The sequence below is a fragment of the Aspergillus ambiguus genome (genome assembly GCF_047715705.1).
Source record: "Aspergillus ambiguus strain CBS 117.58 unplaced genomic scaffold BDV59scaffold_16, whole genome shotgun sequence".
NCBI classification, from domain to species: domain Eukaryota; kingdom Fungi; phylum Ascomycota; class Eurotiomycetes; order Eurotiales; family Aspergillaceae; genus Aspergillus; species Aspergillus ambiguus.
The window spans coordinates 355,924-374,931 of NW_027395529.1; the positions used below are offsets into that span (position 1 = coordinate 355,924).

The 19,008-nt window shown below is 52.4% G+C and overlaps 8 protein-coding genes and 1 non-coding gene across 9 annotated transcripts; 5 read left to right on the top strand and 4 right to left on the bottom strand.

The window, feature by feature from the left end:
- The first annotated feature begins 756 nt into the window (after positions 1-756).
- BDV59DRAFT_t90 lies at positions 757-842 on the top strand. The gene has a single exon. It is a non-coding gene; the product is annotated as a tRNA-Thr (tRNA).
- A 417-nt stretch (positions 843-1,259) lies between these two features.
- gprD lies at positions 1,260-3,040 on the bottom strand. The gene is made up of 2 exons (XM_073696202.1): positions 2,230-3,040; positions 1,260-2,170 (listed from the first exon to the last, which is right to left on the bottom strand). The coding sequence occupies exons 1-2, from the start codon at positions 2,806-2,808 to the stop codon at positions 1,496-1,498; spliced, it is 1,254 nt and encodes a 417-aa protein (XP_073547901.1). The 5' UTR covers positions 2,809-3,040; the 3' UTR covers positions 1,260-1,495.
- A 2,306-nt stretch (positions 3,041-5,346) lies between these two features.
- aspf13 (allergenic cerato-platanin Asp F13) lies at positions 5,347-5,772 on the top strand (the record flags this gene model as incomplete). Its single annotated transcript, XM_073693965.1, has 1 exon — positions 5,347-5,772. One exon carries the CDS (start codon positions 5,347-5,349, stop codon positions 5,770-5,772), a length of 426 nt encoding a protein of 141 aa, XP_073547902.1.
- Positions 5,773-5,867: 95 nt separating this feature from the next.
- BDV59DRAFT_32618 (NADPH-adrenodoxin reductase) lies at positions 5,868-7,726 on the bottom strand. The gene is made up of 3 exons (XM_073696203.1): positions 7,404-7,726; positions 6,892-7,326; positions 5,868-6,835 (listed from the first exon to the last, which is right to left on the bottom strand). Exons 1-3 carry the CDS (start codon positions 7,701-7,703, stop codon positions 5,963-5,965), a joined length of 1,608 nt encoding a protein of 535 aa, XP_073547903.1. The 5' UTR covers positions 7,704-7,726; the 3' UTR covers positions 5,868-5,962.
- A 371-nt stretch (positions 7,727-8,097) lies between these two features.
- On the top strand, positions 8,098-10,326 carry BDV59DRAFT_202119 (uncharacterized protein; the record flags this gene model as incomplete). The annotated part of the gene is made up of 3 exons (XM_073693966.1): positions 8,098-8,271; positions 8,328-8,519; positions 8,575-10,326. 3 exons carry the CDS (start codon positions 8,098-8,100, stop codon positions 10,324-10,326), a joined length of 2,118 nt encoding a protein of 705 aa, XP_073547904.1.
- A 123-nt stretch (positions 10,327-10,449) lies between these two features.
- BDV59DRAFT_32641 (Lectin C-type domain protein) lies at positions 10,450-12,598 on the bottom strand. Its single transcript, XM_073696204.1, has 3 exons — positions 12,443-12,598; positions 10,527-12,366; positions 10,450-10,472 (listed from the first exon to the last, which is right to left on the bottom strand). The coding sequence occupies exons 1-2, from the start codon at positions 12,506-12,508 to the stop codon at positions 10,627-10,629; spliced, it is 1,806 nt and encodes a 601-aa protein (XP_073547905.1). The 5' UTR covers positions 12,509-12,598; the 3' UTR covers positions 10,450-10,472; positions 10,527-10,626.
- A 142-nt stretch (positions 12,599-12,740) lies between these two features.
- On the top strand, positions 12,741-14,340 carry BDV59DRAFT_178523 (translocation protein Sec62-domain-containing protein). The gene is made up of 3 exons (XM_073689786.1): positions 12,741-13,286; positions 13,343-13,899; positions 13,953-14,340. The coding sequence occupies exons 1-3, from the start codon at positions 12,851-12,853 to the stop codon at positions 14,115-14,117; spliced, it is 1,158 nt and encodes a 385-aa protein (XP_073547906.1). The 5' UTR covers positions 12,741-12,850; the 3' UTR covers positions 14,118-14,340.
- Positions 14,341-15,163: 823 nt separating this feature from the next.
- BDV59DRAFT_202122 (TauD/TfdA dioxygenase family protein) lies at positions 15,164-16,243 on the top strand (the record flags this gene model as incomplete). Its single annotated transcript, XM_073693967.1, has 3 exons — positions 15,164-15,307; positions 15,376-15,585; positions 15,638-16,243. 3 exons carry the CDS (start codon positions 15,164-15,166, stop codon positions 16,241-16,243), a joined length of 960 nt encoding a protein of 319 aa, XP_073547907.1.
- A 351-nt stretch (positions 16,244-16,594) lies between these two features.
- On the bottom strand, positions 16,595-17,811 carry BDV59DRAFT_202123 (chaperonin 10-like protein; the record flags this gene model as incomplete). Its single annotated transcript, XM_073693968.1, has 3 exons — positions 16,595-17,524; positions 17,596-17,644; positions 17,696-17,811. 3 exons carry the CDS (start codon positions 17,809-17,811, stop codon positions 16,595-16,597), a joined length of 1,095 nt encoding a protein of 364 aa, XP_073547908.1.
- Between the last annotated feature and the right edge of the window lie 1,197 nt (positions 17,812-19,008).

The window sequence follows — 19,008 nt, forward strand, 5'->3', positions numbered from 1 at the left end:
GGCATATAAAAGCCCACACAAGGGGGCGTTCTTTGTTTACTCCTATCCTCTTCTTCAGTGGCTGTGCTCCGTAGGCAAATAGTCTATTCGGGGGGGCTGGTAAACACGTGTATCTATTTTATAGGAAATATGTCACAGACAGGTCCTCAGTCACGCGAATAAGAACACCTGCTGGAAAATTGACCGCTCCGCTACCAAAAGTGCCTTCTCGCTTCGCAGTATGGTAAGTACAGTCTATGCAGTCCTCTACGTTGATAAGTCTAGAGAAACGCCATCCACAAGCTCCTTCTGACCAGCCAATTTGAGATCTTCGACTGCACACTTTGTATCCATTTCGTCGTATCCAGCAAGCGACATCGATACAGCCAGGTATTCAGCTGGTCTCTGGTAAATCCTAAACTCGCAGGCCCCGTGGGCAGCCCAAGGGGGCAGACGAAGAGATGAGAGCGGGCTACGAAGTCCCAAAAGCGCCCAAAGTTTCCGCGGTCCATATTCCCTGTATGTGTGTGGGATAGTCCAGTTTTCCGGACCTTGATGATATAGTCCAAGAAAGTTTGCATACTGGTCAATTAGTGGCAGCAGATGAAGAGAAATTTACAATGAGCATCAAGCTCTAGCGTTGGGAGTACTCAAATTCAGCTTGTGAGGCTGTCTTGGTGAGCACCTAAAGTAGGCTCTAGATTGGTAATGGCTGTGTTTACTCTTTATTATTAAGGTTTCTCATAATATGTTACATGGAGGGGATATGACATCATCGCCCTTATAGCTCAGTGGTATGAGCGCGTCACTCGTATTCTGTACTTGCCATGACGAGGTCCTCGGTTCAATCCCGAGTGGGGGCACAGTTTTTTACAAACTTGACATGAGGAAGATTCTTGATTCCTTCACACCTTTTTTTCCCTCTTTTTAATTGCTAAGAACGACAAATCAGTCTAAGCTCCCTTCAAGCGATTGTTTTTATGCATGCTATGGAGTATGTTGTCTCACAAACCGGTGGGCTATCCCAAACAGGAAGGTCGATAACTGTTCCAAGGCTCCATACTCGGTCCAGTCTACCCTGTATCGTTTAGCCTTACGGAGTAAACCCCATCATCTTCGAGGATACTTACGCAGGAAGTCACCAAGGATACAGCCAGGTACGGATCGCAACGCTAACCCTTCTTGGGATGTGCGATCTCTCTGGTGGGCCGATGGGCCGGATGAAATTTATTGCACAAGCTTTTGCCAAGTGGGGAGACATGCCGATCGTTATGCCAGAAGAATGATCGAGATGGGAGCGGGGCTCCGTTTCGCGTTCGGCACGAGACATCCGATAGAGATGTCTTAGAATGGGGGGATATTTGGATTCTTGATACTACCAAATTCATTCGTAACCAGATCCATTATAATCGATATAGGAAGGGTATGAAGGACAGTAAGTACCGGCAGTTGGGTAGTAGGTACGTAGATGTGATAAGTATGGACAAAAAGAAAATAAAAAGTGAAGGGAGTGATATCATGGACTGTCTTGGCCTCGTCCGTGCAATTCATCCGGGTCCGCGGGTTCGTGCGAGATCTCAATGGTGGTTTCCTGGTACACGGCGTTCCGCATGTCGTTCATTTCCCAATCTCCCTTGCGCACAATGTCCTCCGTCGAATCACCACGGTCGTCATCCACTGTCTCGTTGATCGACTGGAGTCCACGCCGGAAGCGTCCTCGAGACTTCTTGCGATCCCGGCCCGTCGTCGAAATATGCGTCTGGTACGCCTGTGACCCGGAGATGTTGTACATCTTGTCCGAAGTGCTGATTTCGGTGTCCAGAAGCAGGTGGCGCCGAGTCAGCGTGTACACTATCACGTCCACCATTCCAGAAAGGGCCATCAGACATCCGGCAACAGCGAAGTAGGTTCGACTGGGAATTACGTGGCGGGCCGTGGACATACGACCGGCGGCAAGAGGGAGCGATAGGACCAGGTAGACCAACGGATAGATAACCATGTATATGACGACGCGGTTAAGGCGCTTGAGGTTCTCCTGGGGGCCGTGGCGGAGCATAGAGGCTTCCTTCATCCGACGCTGGAGGTAGAAGAACATAACTCCGTAAAGGACGACGGTTCCGAATTCAGCGATGAAAATCCACAAGTAATGGACCCAGAGTCGTTCAGTTTCATGCGTGGGAGACAGCCAGCACTATATAGGGATTGTTATTGGTATGTCGTCTAATGTGGGTTGTTAAGGGCAATACTCACCCAGCCAGCTTCGGAAATGACAAAGACCTCGTCGCCGAACAGTCCGACAGGGATGAATCCCAGAATCAGGATGAATGTCCATAGGCCAATGACACAGGCGATGAAAACAGGGAAAGGGAGCTGTCGACCTCGCATAACCACTGCGCCGGTGTGCAATGCAATTGCCATCACGAACAAACCACTACCCGGATCACCCGTCTGAATCCACCATCCTTGGAGGTAGCAGGGAGCACTGGGCATGTATACATGTCCTTTGGCGATCCAGTGAAGACAAATCATGAAAGCCGTCGATTGTTGGAGATCGACCAGCAGAAGATTGTAAATCAACACGACGTATTGGTTGGCCGCGAGAGGGCTCTTGTAGTAGCGTTTCCAGAATATAAATCGAAAGGTGAGGAAAGCCAAAAGGCAAAAGGTAGCGACGAACGAACAGAGACCAATCACACCCATGGCTATGAAACCAGCATAGTCGCTGCCGTGCAGGTCTTCGGCCTTTGTCTCGACGTCCCTGGAAACGAGGTGGTTGCTGGGAACATCTTGGCTATGCAGAGCACGCAGCACACGGATGAGAGTCGACATCCTTCCACCAGCCGGAGGGATTGAAACGAGCGAAACAGATGCTGCAAGATGATGCGGACTGGAACCGGTGAAGTATTTAAGCCATTTGCTAGCTCGTGGGTTTGATCGACATAACTATGAAGGGCAAAAATAACAGGAATCCGGTCGTCCCCGCCAAAACCCAGAGGAGAGAAAAGTCGGTTTTACCCCATGATTCACCTGAAAGGGAAGCACAGGGCATTAGATATATGGGGCACGCGGAGTTTCCATGGATTTCCTACGGCTTAGCAGTATTATGGAGTACGCACACCATAGTTAGTAGGACATAGTTTCCACTGATCATGACCCACTGCCGGCGAAGCATGGCATTTTGGGGTTAGAGAGCACGAAATGGACCACATCAGAGGCTTGAACAGACCAACGGCCCAGGAGAAAAGTCGCTAATCTCCCAATGGTTTGGATGCTTGGAGTAAAAGGGGGGTATCTTCAGCCGATCTGATTCGTACAGTAGGGGCTGTTGGTCCAAGTGCCGATGCAGAACCACCTGTTCCAAACATTGAAGTTGATTTCTCTACTGTATATCAGTGGCTGGTACCGACTTGGTGTGGGTGGGACTATGGCGATTGCCCCGAATCGAGGGACAATTTCCAACATCCATTCAGCTGGCCTAATTTAGCGTGGCTGAGGCAGCACGAGCTGAACCGTTCGATTTGCTGCTGAACGCGATCTGCGGCGCTGATCCGAAGGCCGACCTCGAGGAGACTCTGTTCAGGGTCTAGGTGGACGTTGAAGAATTGCGATTTGCAGTAGAGACGTAAATGAGGTTGTCGATGCTAGAGAGGTCGATAGAAATACTGATTTAGCGATCGATGATGGCGCATTTAGCGCACTGTTAGCGTGTCGAGAATTTGGGTCGCCGGCCGACTTCTCCGGAAAGATTTTATTCTCGGATCCATGCTCTATCGGGCGAGAACGTTATTGAATCTCACCTCCAGGAAGTGGACGTGCTGAAAAAAAAAATTGTAGGAAAAACAGAGAAACATGGCGCAGTTCATTGCGTAGATTCTGCGTTGGACCCTTACTATACCTTGAGTTTTATCGCTTGTTGTCTATAGCATCGTAATTGAAAACCTCGGAACTCCCTCTTTTGCTCTTGATAAATAACCGAATATTCAATTATTCTGACATTTCTTTGGAATGGGCTGTCGATAGCTCCAGCTTTCGATCGCACGTTCTTGGGGCAACATCGGCAGAACATTCAAAGATAAACAGGGATCTTCAGGGGAGCCAACAAGCTTTTGCAACGATCCATGGCAAAGCTTGAGTCGGCATCATATGAATCATGGCGGAGCTTTGATTTTCCCCGAGTCAGGGATTAGGGCTTGTGGGATTATTTCTCGGTGTAAGTCCCGATCACGGTCGATATAAAATCTGCCGTGGGTTGCACTATTTCCAACGCACCGTGGTACGATCAAAGCTTATCCGTGGAATTGGGTCCATGTTGAATAATCCATCTGCCCCTGATGGTCAAAATCGACATGTACGGCGTACATAGGAAACAAGGCCTAATTCCCAGTGCAACGCAAAAATGGAATATGCAGAGTTCCACCCGCAGCCAGAGCACATGGCGGATCGTGCCGCCTCGGACAATGACCGCCATTGGGGACATGCAATCTGTTGCACTGCCGATGATGCTGAGTAACTGGCGATGCCATTCCAGCCCCTGACTGTTTGGTTACTGTCGGGTATAACCGATGTTCGCGTGTTCGTCCCAGGATGTTTGGTTCCATGAAGACAATCGACTGCATTCCGCCAAGGCCCGCGTTAGTTAATTACGACATTAGAGCATGCGGTCTATATATCAGGCGTCCCCCCGCCAAGGCATTCCAGCAGTGTATGGTCAGAATCCCGATATAGGAACCCCGACATACGATGCTTGAGGACTCTCTGCCTCTTAATGACCAGATGCTTGGCATACATGCCTTGGCCATCTTTTCAACGGGTTTAACCGGGCAAGCCGTTCCACAACATCCGATCTATTCATAGATCACCTCGTTTCCAAACCTCATGGAACAGCAAACAATCATTCCACTGTCCAACCGGTAGTATCGGAGGCCTAATCCTGTATGTCTCAAGCCCAGCTTAGCGCATTCCGGATTGGCATTATCCGACTGGCTCGAACCGGGCCAAGCCGCAGTCACTCCATCCCCGCAAGGGACTCCGCACGTTAATGATGCTGTCTCTACATCGTCCAGATGAGGGGACTGTCTCACTTATCGGCTGCTTGTCATGCTCGTCATTGATCCGGTTTCAAACGCCGCCACGATCAGGTTTCTATTCCAAGCATGAGGCCCACGACCGATACGAGATATCCGTGCCAAAGGCCAAGGGCCGAAGTAGGAAACAAGGCATTTCAGGACGCGAAGTCATGAGTCTGTACTATATAAAAGCTGTCCAGAGCCCATGAATTCCTCCCTCCCACAGATCAACTCATCCGAGCTTCTCTAGTCCCAACAATAAACCCTGAACTCTCAAACCACTCTTAAACTACTACTCACGATGAAGACCTTCACTGCAACCGTCGCTGTTCTCAGCGTCGTCCTCCCCTCAGCCTTCGCTCAACAGTCCGTCTCCGTCTCCTACGACCAGGCATTCGACGTCGCAGGCACCTCTCTCAACACTGTCTCCTGCTCCGATGGCAAGTATGGCCTCGAGAAGAAATACCATACATTCGGTGGCATCCCGAACTTTGCCCATATCGGGGGAGCTCCCACCATCCCAGGCTGGAACAGCCCCAACTGCGGAAAATGCTACCAGCTCACGTACGAGGGCAAGTCCATCTTCGTGACGGCTATTGATGCTGCTCCGGGCGGATTCAACCTGGCCCTCGCGGCAATGAACGACCTGACTGATGGCAATGCCGTCGACCTCGGCCGCGTCCAGGCTACCTACACCGAGGTGGCTGCGTCGAACTGCGGCATGTAAATAGACCCACCGCACTCGGATGTAAGTGGGATGATCTGTTCCGGTTGTATGATCCGGTTGTGTGTGATATGGATCGTGGTGTATTTGCTTTCGGGGGTTTCCTGGTATTTACCAAATGTCAAGTGGGGATGGCATAGTATACAGTTCTATCTATCATACTCTAATCTACAAGCAATGCTATTTATATCTCTCATGACAACACATTCAGCATCTCCTGCACTCGGCCGAACTTGGCACGAAGCTTGCCCTTCTGACTGCCCAATTCCCGCTCCGCCGCATCGATACGTTCCCAATCCTGCCAAGTTGTGGCGCGCACACCCAACTTCTCCGCTTCGGGACGGACGCCCTCCCATCCAAGACCGGTGCTATTCCCCGGCGAGTTGAGCAAAGAGCCGTTGCCCTTTAGATTTGCGAGGTCGGCCGAGATGGCATCAGCGGTAGTAAACGCATCGGTCATGGTCGTTGCGATAACACCGGTCGGGCCGCGTTTGACCCACCCGGCGCAGTAGAGACCGGGCAGATGGGAGATGATGGACCCATCGGGAAGCCGTTCGTTGTCGCCCGTATTTGTCGGCGTCGTGACTCTCCCGAACCCATCGTTGGGGATCACCCCGCGACGAGCGTCGAACGGGACGCCCAGGTCTTCCAGTCCGGGAAGGGGGAGCGATTTGTACCCCACGCTACGGAAAAAATTATTCGCTGGGAGGTCGACCTGTGCGGGCTTCCCACTAGAGAGGTATTTAGGAGTGACCTTGGAGCTGGGGAGGTACGGATCGGACGGGTCGAGCTCATTGCGAGAGAATCTGACATGCGACAGGCGGTAGGGGTGGACGGGAGACCAATTTAGACACTCCGGAGACAAGAGGAAGTCTAGGGACCAGGCCTTCGTAGCGGAGGCAGGGTCGTTGGTTGATCCCTTGGCCAAGAGTTGGACAAGTCGTTTCTGTGCTCTGGGGAGGGCGGACATCACATCTTCTGGGGGGAAGAGATCCCGTGGGATTGGATCGAACGATACGGACGGCAGTTGGAGTAGCTCACGCAGCTCTTTGATAGTAAAGGCAGCCTGAAGATGAGAGTTAATGACGGGCGACACGGGATATGTTATCCATCCTGCCTTACCTGCATTGGTCCACGACGCCCGACCACCCGAACCCGTTTGACCTTACTGCCAGCCAGAGCATCCAGAGCGTAGTCGGCAATATCCGTCTTGCGCAAGGCGTCCACATCCGACAGCAGAATACGCGCAACGTCCAGTGCCACGTTGCCTTGTCCGACAATCACAGCGTCTTCCCCGGCGGTAAGATCTGGCTCCAGATCGCGATGCTCAGGAAGACCATTGTACCATCCTACAAATTCACGAGCCGAATAGACGTTTTTAACGGCCTTCTCGCCAGGTATGCCCAGCTCCTTGTCTTTGGGGGCGCCGTACGAAAACATAATTGCGTCGTAGTGGGGCTTAAGGGTCTGAAGCGGCAGCTTCTCGCCCAATTCGACATTTCCGATAAAGTTGAAACGGGAAGAGGCTGCGACTTCGGTGAACTTTTCTTCACAGTTCTAGATATCCCCGTATCAGTCATCTAAACGCTCAGACTGTCTAGCATGAACAAGGGGAAGTGATGAGTCCCACGTACCTTGACTTCCGGATGGTCAGGCGCCACACCGTACCGTACCAAGCCGAACGGCACAGGAAGCTTTTCATACATATCCACTACCGCATTTTCCGTCTTCGCCAGGAGTCTATATGCTGCGTAAAACCCAGCAGGACCAGAGCCAACTATGGCGACGCGGTAGGGCCGGTTCGATAGAACACTGTAGTGACGGTGGAGCCATGGCAATTGCGACAGAGGAAAACCATGAGGCCGACGGGGAGGAGCCCGGATGATCTGCGCTGTGCATTGAGCACAGACGTAGGGCGCACGAGAGGCGTTCATCGTGGGTTGCAGGATGATTGATTATTCGGATCGATAAGTTAGTCATGAACCGGGGAAGTTGGGGGGGTTACGTCAGGTTCCACGTGACGCTATCGGGTTCGGTTGCCGCGCCGACTATCGCGATGTTGATGTTTCCCCTTTCGGGAAGGTCTCAGAACTTCATCTCACGAACAAGGGCGCATGTGCATTCCATCGCATGCTGCTGCTCCTCGGACACTTTCTCCCTCCCGACATACCACGTTCCACGGTTCTGTCCCTCATTACTCCCGCACACACCACCGCATTCCGGGCTGTCTTCCCCAGCATTCTTTCGTTCTCTCCGGATCGTGTCCACCTGTCGTCCTTTCGCGTGGGTGGACGCCCCGCCTGTTAATCAAATAAAGTCGTCGCAACCATGGGCGGATCGTCGCCTCCATTCCTTTATGGTCCCCCTTCATCACACAGCTTCTATGGTCCGACTGACCGTCCTTTCAATCCTAAGGCTGTGACGCAGGCGAGCTGGACTCGTCCTCCGTCAAAGCCAAAGCCCAAAGGGCCATTGATTAACTTCAATCGGCACCCAGATTCTGTATGGACTCCTCGTCGTCTATAGTAGGTTTGTGACTGCTAACAAAATATGCGCAGTACTCCAACATACCTGATGGAAAGTCGCGATGGACCCCGATGAGCCCTCGTACGAAGGCTAAGGTATTCTATGGCAGAAAAGTCCAACTTGTTCTGCGCATCCTGAGCTTGCTTGGGGCATTGGGAGCCCTATTCTGTGCAATTGTGGTCAAGAATGTTCCGGCCGTGATGGTATGGATCATTCGAGTCGCTGTGAGTGGAATCCTATGACCCTAACGAAAAAACGCTTCAACTCATTCTGCCACAGCCAGCTGTCGCTATTCTTCACAGTGTTTATGGAATATATCATCTGTGTCGCTCCCCTGTCACGCGCCCTCCCGGATCTCAGGCCAGTTATATGCTGTTCGCCTCGGTCCTCGACCTTGGGCTGATCCCGTTCTACGTGTTTTCGGCTTACTTGGGCTATATGGAATATGCGAAGAATGCTTATAACTGGAGCACCCTTCTTGGATCGCAGGAGGGCCTAGTAACAAAAATCACAGAGTCTCTCTTTCTTCTCAGCATTGTCAATGGTGGCCTGCATGCCATCTGTTTGGCTATCTCAATTTTCCTTGGCTTGATCTTCCGCGAAATCTCGAAGCTGCCTCCGGATTTGAACCCGTTGGAAGATAATCTGACAGCTCGTCCCCACAAACGAACTAAGTCTGAGATTAACGAAAAGCACATGAGCCAGTCAACTATGGATTCCGCCATGTCCGAAGATCCGCTCATGGGTCCGCCCCGGAAGATGGCGTTCATGCATACGAGGGGCCAATCGTCTGGCGGGGGATCGAATCGGTTTTCTTCAGAATTTACTCAAAATAGAGAGTCACAGACTTCGTTCATGTCCCAGGGCCCGCGATCATCTATCCCGCAGATGCCATTTACCCAACCTCTTGACATGATGGATGATTCCATGTACCAGATTCCGGAAGAGCATGCAGACGTTTTTACTAAGCCCACATCCACAATCCCACGTGGTGCGCCGGTGAGAGAGCCGTCTCCTATGGTCCCAAGCCGATCTCAATGTGCGAGCCCGGAATCAGATAATTGGATCGCGTATTCCTCGCGAACAGCCTCCCCTGTCGAGAACTCGAATAACGATGAAGTGCCTCGTCGTGATCCATCATCAGTCTACAGCAGAACAAACACACCTGCCTCCATTAAGGGAGGGATGATGGACCGGGTCGGCACGGGTCGCACTAAATATGCGGGGGACACAATCAGAGAGGACCGCGGGGAGTATGAATCGCTTCCGATCAATGAATATTATGGAAACGACGACGATGAACACTACCGCCGCCAGAGCGAATTGTACGACAGCATTGAGCAGGACATCAGTGATAACCGCATCAGCATTTTCCAGGACCATGATGATCATGAGAAGGAGTCCTCCACAAATCTCGCCGTGAATCCCTTGGGAATGAACCCGCCCACACCTCGGCCTTTCCTAGAGGACAACATTGATCACACTCCGTTCAATGGCCGTATGGTGCTGTCTGATATCCCGAACTTGTCCCCAACGCCCCCTGTCACAGTGCCTCCCCTGGAAGCACCCCAAAAAGTGGACACGTTCTATGGGGAAGAACAGGAGAACTCTGGAGTTCATACCCCTCGCAAGGTTAGCGGCGTGGAAGATAACATCGGCAATGTAGGCCGGAAGAGCAGCAAACTTGTGAAGCAGAAAGCCCAAAAGAAGAATTCTTATGGTGTGCTTAGACAGACTGATGATATTGATCCCGAAGATCGTGTCCCCGCAGGCCAGTCCAGTAGCGCTAGCGCAATGGATGGAGACCGCAATGGTCGCGTGGTTAGCAACTCGGGAGCAGATATCAGTCACCACCTCGGGACTGGTTCTTCGCTATCGTATGGCAAATACATAGCTGGCCTCGGGGTCGGTCGACGGCGCGAGGTTAGCGGCAAGTTGGCAGAGGAGGGCCGCGGAGGTGTTGACAAGCCTGCTGGTCAAAGCCCGACACCGATCAGAGCGGCTGGATGGGCACGATTTGCCGGCCTGTGATGGGAAGCATGAAAGCAAGCTGCCAGCGGGGAATCTAGCCGGGAAAGACCACAGGTTCTGGGTCTATGGGTGTTATATGGAGTGATTTTCTACTCTCTGGTATTGTAACGATGCACATGTATGGCTTTCTTTCTTGTGAAATTAACCTTTTTGTCATGTCAGCCCCGTAGGAACTATACATTAAATAGTTGCTAGCATACTGAATCAAATGATTATCTTCGAATTCATCGCATCATTCAATCGTACATGCCCACCTACAGTATTACGTATACCCTCCGTGCTGAATATATACAATTGCCATTATGAAGGAACACCTTCGTACTCCCAGCCTTGGATGACTCGCTTTCGTCGGCGGGAATTGCGCCGGTTTGCATTGCATTTTACAAAAAGCGTCAACGCAGCAATGATACAAATGACAATACCCGCGATAGCAGCGACCAGAACTGTCCGTTTTTCTAGCTGTTGGGGGTCAGAGGCGTACGGACATTCCGCGTCCGGGCCTCCCGTGACCCAGCACGAGGGGATATCGAGGGAGTTGAAGTCCAACCAGACCTCCTTCATCACGGCGTCGGCCGATGTCGGGTCCATGACCTCCGTCGACTGAGAAAGAAGATAACGGTACAGATACGTGTTCTCGAGGCCGGTGCGAGGAACGCCCATCGTAGTGTCCCCTGTGCATGCAGTCGAATACGCAGTGCTGTAGTCGTACGACTCATTCGAGAGGGTCCAAGTGAACGGCGAGTTCCCGACGCGACAGGCAGCACGGCGCGATTCAGTGCAGTTTGCAGACCGCCAGTGGCCCTGCAGTGACAGGTCCATTACCGCGCAGCGTTGCTTCTTCGGGGCGTCCATATCCTCCGTGACGTATGAGTCGTGGGGCTCACCGATGGCCCAGGCCCATGAGGACGACAAAGAGACGTTGCGATAGGGCACCATGTCGACGTCGGCAGTGACGTTAAAAATAGTGTCGTTGAGGGTTGGGGTCAGGCCGCACGCCGTTAGATTGACGGCCATCGCGGAGAGATCGGCCAGACCATCGGACTGGTTTAGACCCGACGGGATAGGGATCCGGCTGGACACGGCCCAGGACGTGTTCACCTGCGAAACGAGGGTCGCGTCTTGGTCATAGATGCAGCCGGAATCGAGGCTTCCGCCGTCGGCGGCGGCGACGGGGACTACCGAGCTGAGATAGCCCGGCGGGAAGAGGACCTCGCTGTCATCGGGGACGGGGACGTAGTTTTGCAACTGGGGGTCGATCGTGCCGTATTCCAGGAGTAATCGTTTCTCTCGCGCAAGCTGCACGTATTTGGTGCAGGGCCAGCCATCCGGCGTGCTCTGTGTGCCATCGTCGGCGACGTTGGTGGTGAAGTATTCCGCGATGGGCTTGTACCCGTCGTCGACTTCGTACCATGACTCGTTCAGGTTCTGGCGTTCGTCGGAGAGTTGGGCGGGGGTGTAGATGTACGCCAGAAGACGGTCGTCCAGAAATTCCCCGACGCGCTCCGAGCCAGTCGGTAGGTCTCTGTTAGGGACAATAGAGGCGGGCACGGTGGGGGTCTCTGGGTCCGCGGCGACATGGAGATTGAACGAGATGTATCGTGTGTACACGTTGAGCTGGGAGGTGGTGCGTTTGAAGTAGTCCTGCCAGATGTCGACCAAGCCGGAAAGATCAAGACCTCTTGAGCAAAGATACGGCCCTAACTGGAGAAGGTGGGCCCCGGATTCCGTGACGATTTCGGTAACTCTGCCGTCTGATACGCCGGCTGTCGCGGTAGGCGTTGCGGAGGGCGAGGTTGACGAAACGGTGTCGACAGCGACGTTCGTCGGGATGCTCACGGGACAGAAAGTCCACGTCCTAGACCCAACGGACCAGTATATGTCCACGATAAAGCGACGATAGCCGGCTGCGAGGAGGTTCGAAATGCATTTTTGGGCAGCTTGTGCCTCAAAGATGCCGTTACCGAAGCAGGCAGCCCTTATCGATACTGCGGAGCTGGTGACGAAGTTGATCGGGATTTGACCAGCCACATCTCTCTCGCTCTGACACTGGTCAGTAGGAGGCAGTGGATTGGGAAGGATTGGTTATTAAGCCGATTGTCAAGAATGAAGGACGTACTAGGAAGACAGCGGCCCATGTAGGATCTACAAGGGAGCCGCCATCGGGGTCAAACGACAAGGGCATGAGCAGCGGGGGAGGGTCAAGATATCGACGATATATACATGACCGACAGACGCTGACGGTGGTATATGGGTCGGACAGAGCGGGTGGAAGAGCGGACGGAGGATGGAGGATGATGGTGGAGTATGACCTGGTGATGTCGTGCAGACCTGAAGGCGGTGAGCCCTGCCGGCTCCAAACACCATCTGGCCACTTCGGCGATCGTCGTTCGTCTCTACTACATCTCTCCCTTCGTCTCCCCTCGATTTCTTCCCTTTCTGATTTCCATCATTCATGCTGCTCTCGAACTCTCCGGGCTTTTTTTCCTGATCTATCACATCTCAAAACCATCCTTCCTTCGTTACAATGGCGGCACCCGGCCAGCCAAATCCCCAGCAACTGGCCGCAATGCAGCAACAGTTCGCTGCTGAGGCCGCAAAGCGAGGAATGACCCCCGAGGAGTTCGCCAAACAACAACGCGAACAGCTAGCTGCCGAAGCCGCAAAGCACGGCATGACGACCGAGCAATACGTCGCCCAGCTCAGAATGCGCGCTCTTGCCGCACACCAGAAACAGGTGGAAGCTCAACGACAGGGCCAGACATCCCCCCAGCCTGGTCAACCTGGAGCGTCTTCGGTGCAACCGCAACAAGGCACAGTCCAACAGACGACACATCAAGTCCCCGTGAATCCATCGAATCCCCCAGACCCGAAGGCGATCGCTGTCGCCAACTTCCTGCGGTCTCAGAACTTGAAGACGAGGACCTGTATTATGGATGGACAAAGAAAGGACCTGTTTAAGGGTATGCCATGCTTAACGGTCGAATAGACATGGGTGTTCTAATTATCGAGATAATAGTGAAACGCGCCATTCGGGCCCTTGAGTCTCCCGCCTATGCCAAAGCCGCCTCCAAGAAGGGCTCGCTGCTCCCCCCGGTGACCGACCGCGCCTCCGCAGAAAATGCCTTCAAACTCCTTCCGCTCTCACTCCTTGCATTGCGCGTTTCGAAGGTCGATCCTCATGCTGGACATAACCATGCGAAGCCGAAGAACCGTGTCAAGGGCTTGTGGACCGTCAAGATTGAGCAACATCAGGAGACAGACCCTATGATGCACTATGTGTGGCTCTACGAAGGACCTCAGTGGAAGCAGAAGGCCATGGCTGGTGCCGTAGTGGCTGGTATCTTTGCCGTCGTTCTCTTCCCCTTGTGGCCCGTGATGTTGCGACAGGGTGTCTGGTATCTGAGTATCGGCGCAACGGGCTTAATAGGCTTGTTCTTCGCTATGGCGATCGTCCGTCTTATTCTCTTCTGCATTACTGTCTTTGCTGTGCCCCCTGGCCTTTGGTTGTTCCCGAACCTATTCGAGGATGTTGGATTCGTTGATAGCTTCAAGCCACTGTGGGGTTGGCAAGAGGTATGTTTCCTTACGATCGCTGCCCATGTATTCCCTACTAATATATACGCCAGTCCAAGAAGAAGAAGAAGAAGTCTAAGAAGGTGGCAGAGGCCGAGCCATCAGAAGCAAAGGACACTACACCATCCGCAACCACCACAGCCACTCCGGCACCAGATACCTCTGGCGCGGTGAAGCGGGATTTGACGGCGAGGGTCGAGGAAGCAACAGATGAGTAATGCTGTTGATGTTGGAGCCTCGGAGTGGAGGTTTATTTGGATGGTCTGATAGGCATGGGAATTTACTTTCGGCGAACTTGTACCTTGTTGCATTCCCCCTTTGTTACTACTAGTGCTTGCGTTTATGAGATCTGCTCATTCGGGCTTATGGGTTAAAATGGCTTTTCAGATCGGTAATCTTCTCCAGAGTGCAGACACCAGACCCTCCTGTACGGGACGATGCGCTTTACAGGATGTGTATTGCAAATCCCATGATACTGTAGTGCGGAGATGGTATTGTTCGTAAAAGGAATAGGGAAAATATACACACCATGTGTAAGTCGTTCATGCTCCCCTCTATCTCTCCCGCCCACCACCTCTCCCCTTCCATGCTAAAGACCAATCAACCGCTATGTCCGAAGAAAATAGAAGACAATGGGACCTGAGATAGGTTTACACGAGAGATTGGTCTTGGTACATCGTAAGGGAATGAGATAGTGACAACACATTATGACTAGCTAACCTAGGGCTCTGCCTTTTGAGGGAGAACACTATTCTGCCCACAATAATAACGCAGCCGCAAGGACTGTTCGAACTCTACGCGTTCCTCACTTTGGGTTATCTTCCGTCGGCATTCCAAATTACTGCTTTCAACAAGGCACCATATTGCAGCATCACTGGAACGCGACAACCGTCGCTTAACTTGCGTTTCTCCAATCGATTTCGTTCTGGACGATCAAGGCTGATTGGAGTAGATCATGGTCTTGGCATCGTTAGCCAATCATTTCCGGGCTTTCGGCAAGTTGTTGGATTATAGATGGCTATAGATGGCAGCAACCAGCCCTCAGGTAAAATTAAATACACTCGGTCATATACAACAAAACTACGGCTGAGGACGGGGTTGGGGTAGTTAGGTGTTCTTGGAAGCAACAGCTTTTAACTCCACTCAGTCGTATAATGGATAGAATATATATTAGGAGGCAAGCGGCCGGGTAGTAACCATCAACGATCTACAATATTCCTCAACTTGCCTAGTTGCTCCAACCAACAAACATTACTCAGAAAATATGTCTGCCTCGAACGGATATGACTTCTCTATCATCTCGATCAAGCCCCTGCACCCAACCTTTGCGGCCGAAATCAGCGGTGTCGATTTCTCGTCTCCCTTAAGCGACGAAACGTTCAAGGAGATACATCAGGCTGTGACTAAGGTATTACTAGGGCCTTCTTGGCTTAGTATTCCTAGTATGCAACTGCTAACAGACCGCTCATAAACTAGTACGGCGTTGTAGTCTTCCGCAGGACTGGGCTCACAGATGAGGGCCACATCACGTTCTCTCGGAGATTTGGCGAACTGGACGACGTGACACCATACATGAAGGCCGGCCGGAAAAACCGTCTCAAGTACCCGGAGATTTTCGATGTTAGCAACGTCGATGCAGACGGGTCCATACTCGATCCTGCCAGCGCCCGTGGCCAAGCAAACAAGGTATTTAGATCCACATAGCCCCCTTGACATTTATATACTGAGGAGCCGCAAGGGAAATGGCCTTTTCCACGTGGACTCCAGCTTCAACCCCCGTCGTGCCGGATACTCCCTGCTCCTGGCACACGAGTTGCCACCCAGTGGAATGGGCGGCCACACTGCCTTTGCAGATACCAGGACGGCCTACGACGACCTCTCCCCGGAACTCAAGAAACGGCTGCTAGACAATGATTACGTGGCTTGCCACTCGATATACCACTCACGCAAGGTAGCTGCTCCCGAGGCCTTTGCCAATATTAACCCTCTTGACTACCCCATGGGACGGCACAAGCTGGTGCAACGCCACGAAGCTTCCGGTCGCATGAACTTGTATATTGCTGCTCATGTTCACCATATTGAAGGCCTTGCTTCTGAGGAGTCGCAAGATCTATTCAATCAGCTTTTCAAGCATGCGACTAGGGATGAGAACACCGTTCAGATCGAGTGGCAGGCGCCAGGCGATCTAGTTATCTGGGATAATACCTGTACTATGCACCGGGCTGTTGGGGGACCCTTCCTTCAGAAATACAAGCGAGATATGAGACGAACGACCGTTCATGATTCAAGCCCCACAGCTTGGGGTTTGAATGAACATACTGATGTCCGGCAGGGCTTGCCTTGAACGATCACATGCCTGTGCATTTGTAGTGGGTAGTTGGAAATATCATGTGTCCTTTCCTATTAGGTCCTTGTTCGCTCCTTTTTGTAGTTTGTTCCAATGCCATTTGGAGAAGAAATCTCGACACGAGAGGTTGCTATTGCCCAACCGAAAGCGACAGTAAAACCCTCTATCTCCGAGGCTTACAAGCCTTGATCTGATTTTCGCAAAGCATGCGTAAGCAATTCGTTCTAATGAGCCTGGGGATAAGGAATTCCAAAATCAGTGGCGACAGCACAACACCTGGAGGACAATATGCGCATGAGTCACGAAAGTTTCCCGATCTCTTGCGCTATAAGAACATGTGCATTGGTCCTAAATACATGATTCTAATTCCAGAACGACCCTGCCTTGAAGCTTGCAGTTCTTCATTTCCGTGAACACATGAGAGATGTTCTGGACCTTTTCAATCTGAACTGGACTTGTCGCTACTCGCCGGGCCATCGAAAGCGTTTCCATTGCTTCCTGACGATTTCCAACATTGCTTCCAACAATAGCCAGCTGCTTGCCGACCATTAAATGAGGATATGCGTTTGCGATGGGCTTCGTGTCTCCAGGAACGCCAACGCAGACCAATGTGCCGTTGAACTTCAAATAGGAAAGGGCCTGGGCGTATGCAGCGTTACTGGCGCTGCACATCACGGCAGCTGCGGCACCAAACCCTCTAGTAATGTGGAACACTTCATCGACAAGACCTTTGCTTTCACCCTCCCCAGGATACTTCGTAATGTCGATGAAAGCCTCGGCACCACATTCTCTGACAAATGATTCCTTGGCCCCTAGATCTAGGCCGATAATCCTGAATCCCATCCCTCTGCCTCCGAGTTGTACCCCCAGGTGACCCAACCCACCACCAGCCCCAGCGATGACCACCCATTCCCCTGCCCGAGCTCTGCTCTTCCGCAGGGCCGAGTAGACCGTCACCCCGCCGCAAAGTAGCGGCGCAGCGACTTCGCTTGCTAGCCCATCTGGAATGGGTGTTACATAGTGCGCTGGTGCCAGAGCATATTCCTGGAATGTGCCGGGGCAGGTATAGCCGGATATCTCGGCATTCGGACAAATACCGTCGGCACCGGCCAGGCAGGGCGCGCAGTTGCCGCAGGCAGATGCAAGCCACTTGATGCCTACGCGGTCACCGGCGTTGATGCCCGAGTTCTCGCATGATGAGCCGAGCTGGACTACGACGCCCACACCCTCATGGCCACCAACCTGTCCGCTTTTCACGGGCTCTGGAAGCCAACTCCACTAACGAGAAGATTGCAGTCAGATTATATGTAGCTTTGCTAGTCCCTACACTGTATAGATGGAGTCCGTACCGCGTTGGTCATGAGGCTGAGGTCGGAATGGCATATGCCAGAATGCGTACTGCGAGACATTACCTATGTATTCTATATACTAGCTAGGAGTCTGACTTACATCTTCACGAGGACTTGACCCGGGCCAGGTGCGGGCGTAATTATATCCACGATTCCAGTTGAAACTTCGCCTGGTTTGTCATATACGACGGCTTTGTGGGTCTTGGGGATGGTCATGGTGGAATGACTCGACAAACAGCGGCCGTGAGACTCCAAGAAAAGATTTGGCTGATTGTAGATGTAGATTCCAGACACTGGCTTTGAACAATGGCATGGTTAGACAGATGTTAAGCTCTTTTATGGACCTGGGTGGCTCCTCCCCCTTCCATCTACAGCCGTCTACATAGCGGTACAATAACGATGCCATCTCCAACCGTGCCCCACTGGATATAGATGCAAAACGAATGACACTGACCCATCCCGATTCCATATTTCCCATGTGGCTGCCACTTGTTAGCATACCAGTATCTCCTTTCAGCTCCTACTTTGCTGTACACATTCCTTGGAGCATCCCACCTGGTCCTACAAAATGATGGCGCCCCGCTTGGCCTTCGCCACATTCTCAAATATGATCGACGGCAGACCCCCGGTTGCGATAAAACAACTTTCAGCGTTGATCCCTCTACAGAGAACAGGGTTTGGGATGTGCCCATAGCCACGACACAGGACGTCGAAGACGCCGTGCAATCCGCAAGCGATGCGTTCAGGACCCGGTCTATAACACCTCTCGAGCAACGGGTCTGTAAGATTGCTACGAAGAGAGTATTTGTGTACGAGTCTATTTATGAGCCACTCCTCAAAGCCGTGGTGGGCGCGGCCTCCCGGATCGAGGTGGGCAAGGCTGAGAGCCCAGTCACGATGGGCCCGATGCAGAACGAGATGCAGTACAAAAAAGTACAGGACTGGATAGCTGACAGTTTAGCTGAGGGCTATAAGTTTGCCCTCGCAGCGCAGCCTACCACATTCGACAAGGGATGCTAACTTTCCCCAACCATCGTCGACAACCCACCTTCGACGGGTCGAATCGTTACCGAGGAGCAGTTCGATGTGTGTCCACTACATAGAAATGTGATCATGCTTGCTAACATTGTTTACTGCCCAGGCCCTATCGTCCCAGTCCTCAAATGGTCGGACGAGGTGGACGTCATCGCCCGTGCCAACGGCACTCGATCCGGACTTGGCGTGTCTGTGTAGACTGCCGATGCCTCTAGGGCCGGACGCATTGGGCGCCTGATGCAAGCTGGAAGCGTCGTCCTCAATTCGTGGGCGAAGACAATGCCACGGGCAATGTTGTCTGGTCATAAGAAAAGCGGCATTGGGGGTGAATGGGGGTCTGCGGGGTAGCTTGAATACTGGAACACACAGGTCCTGCAT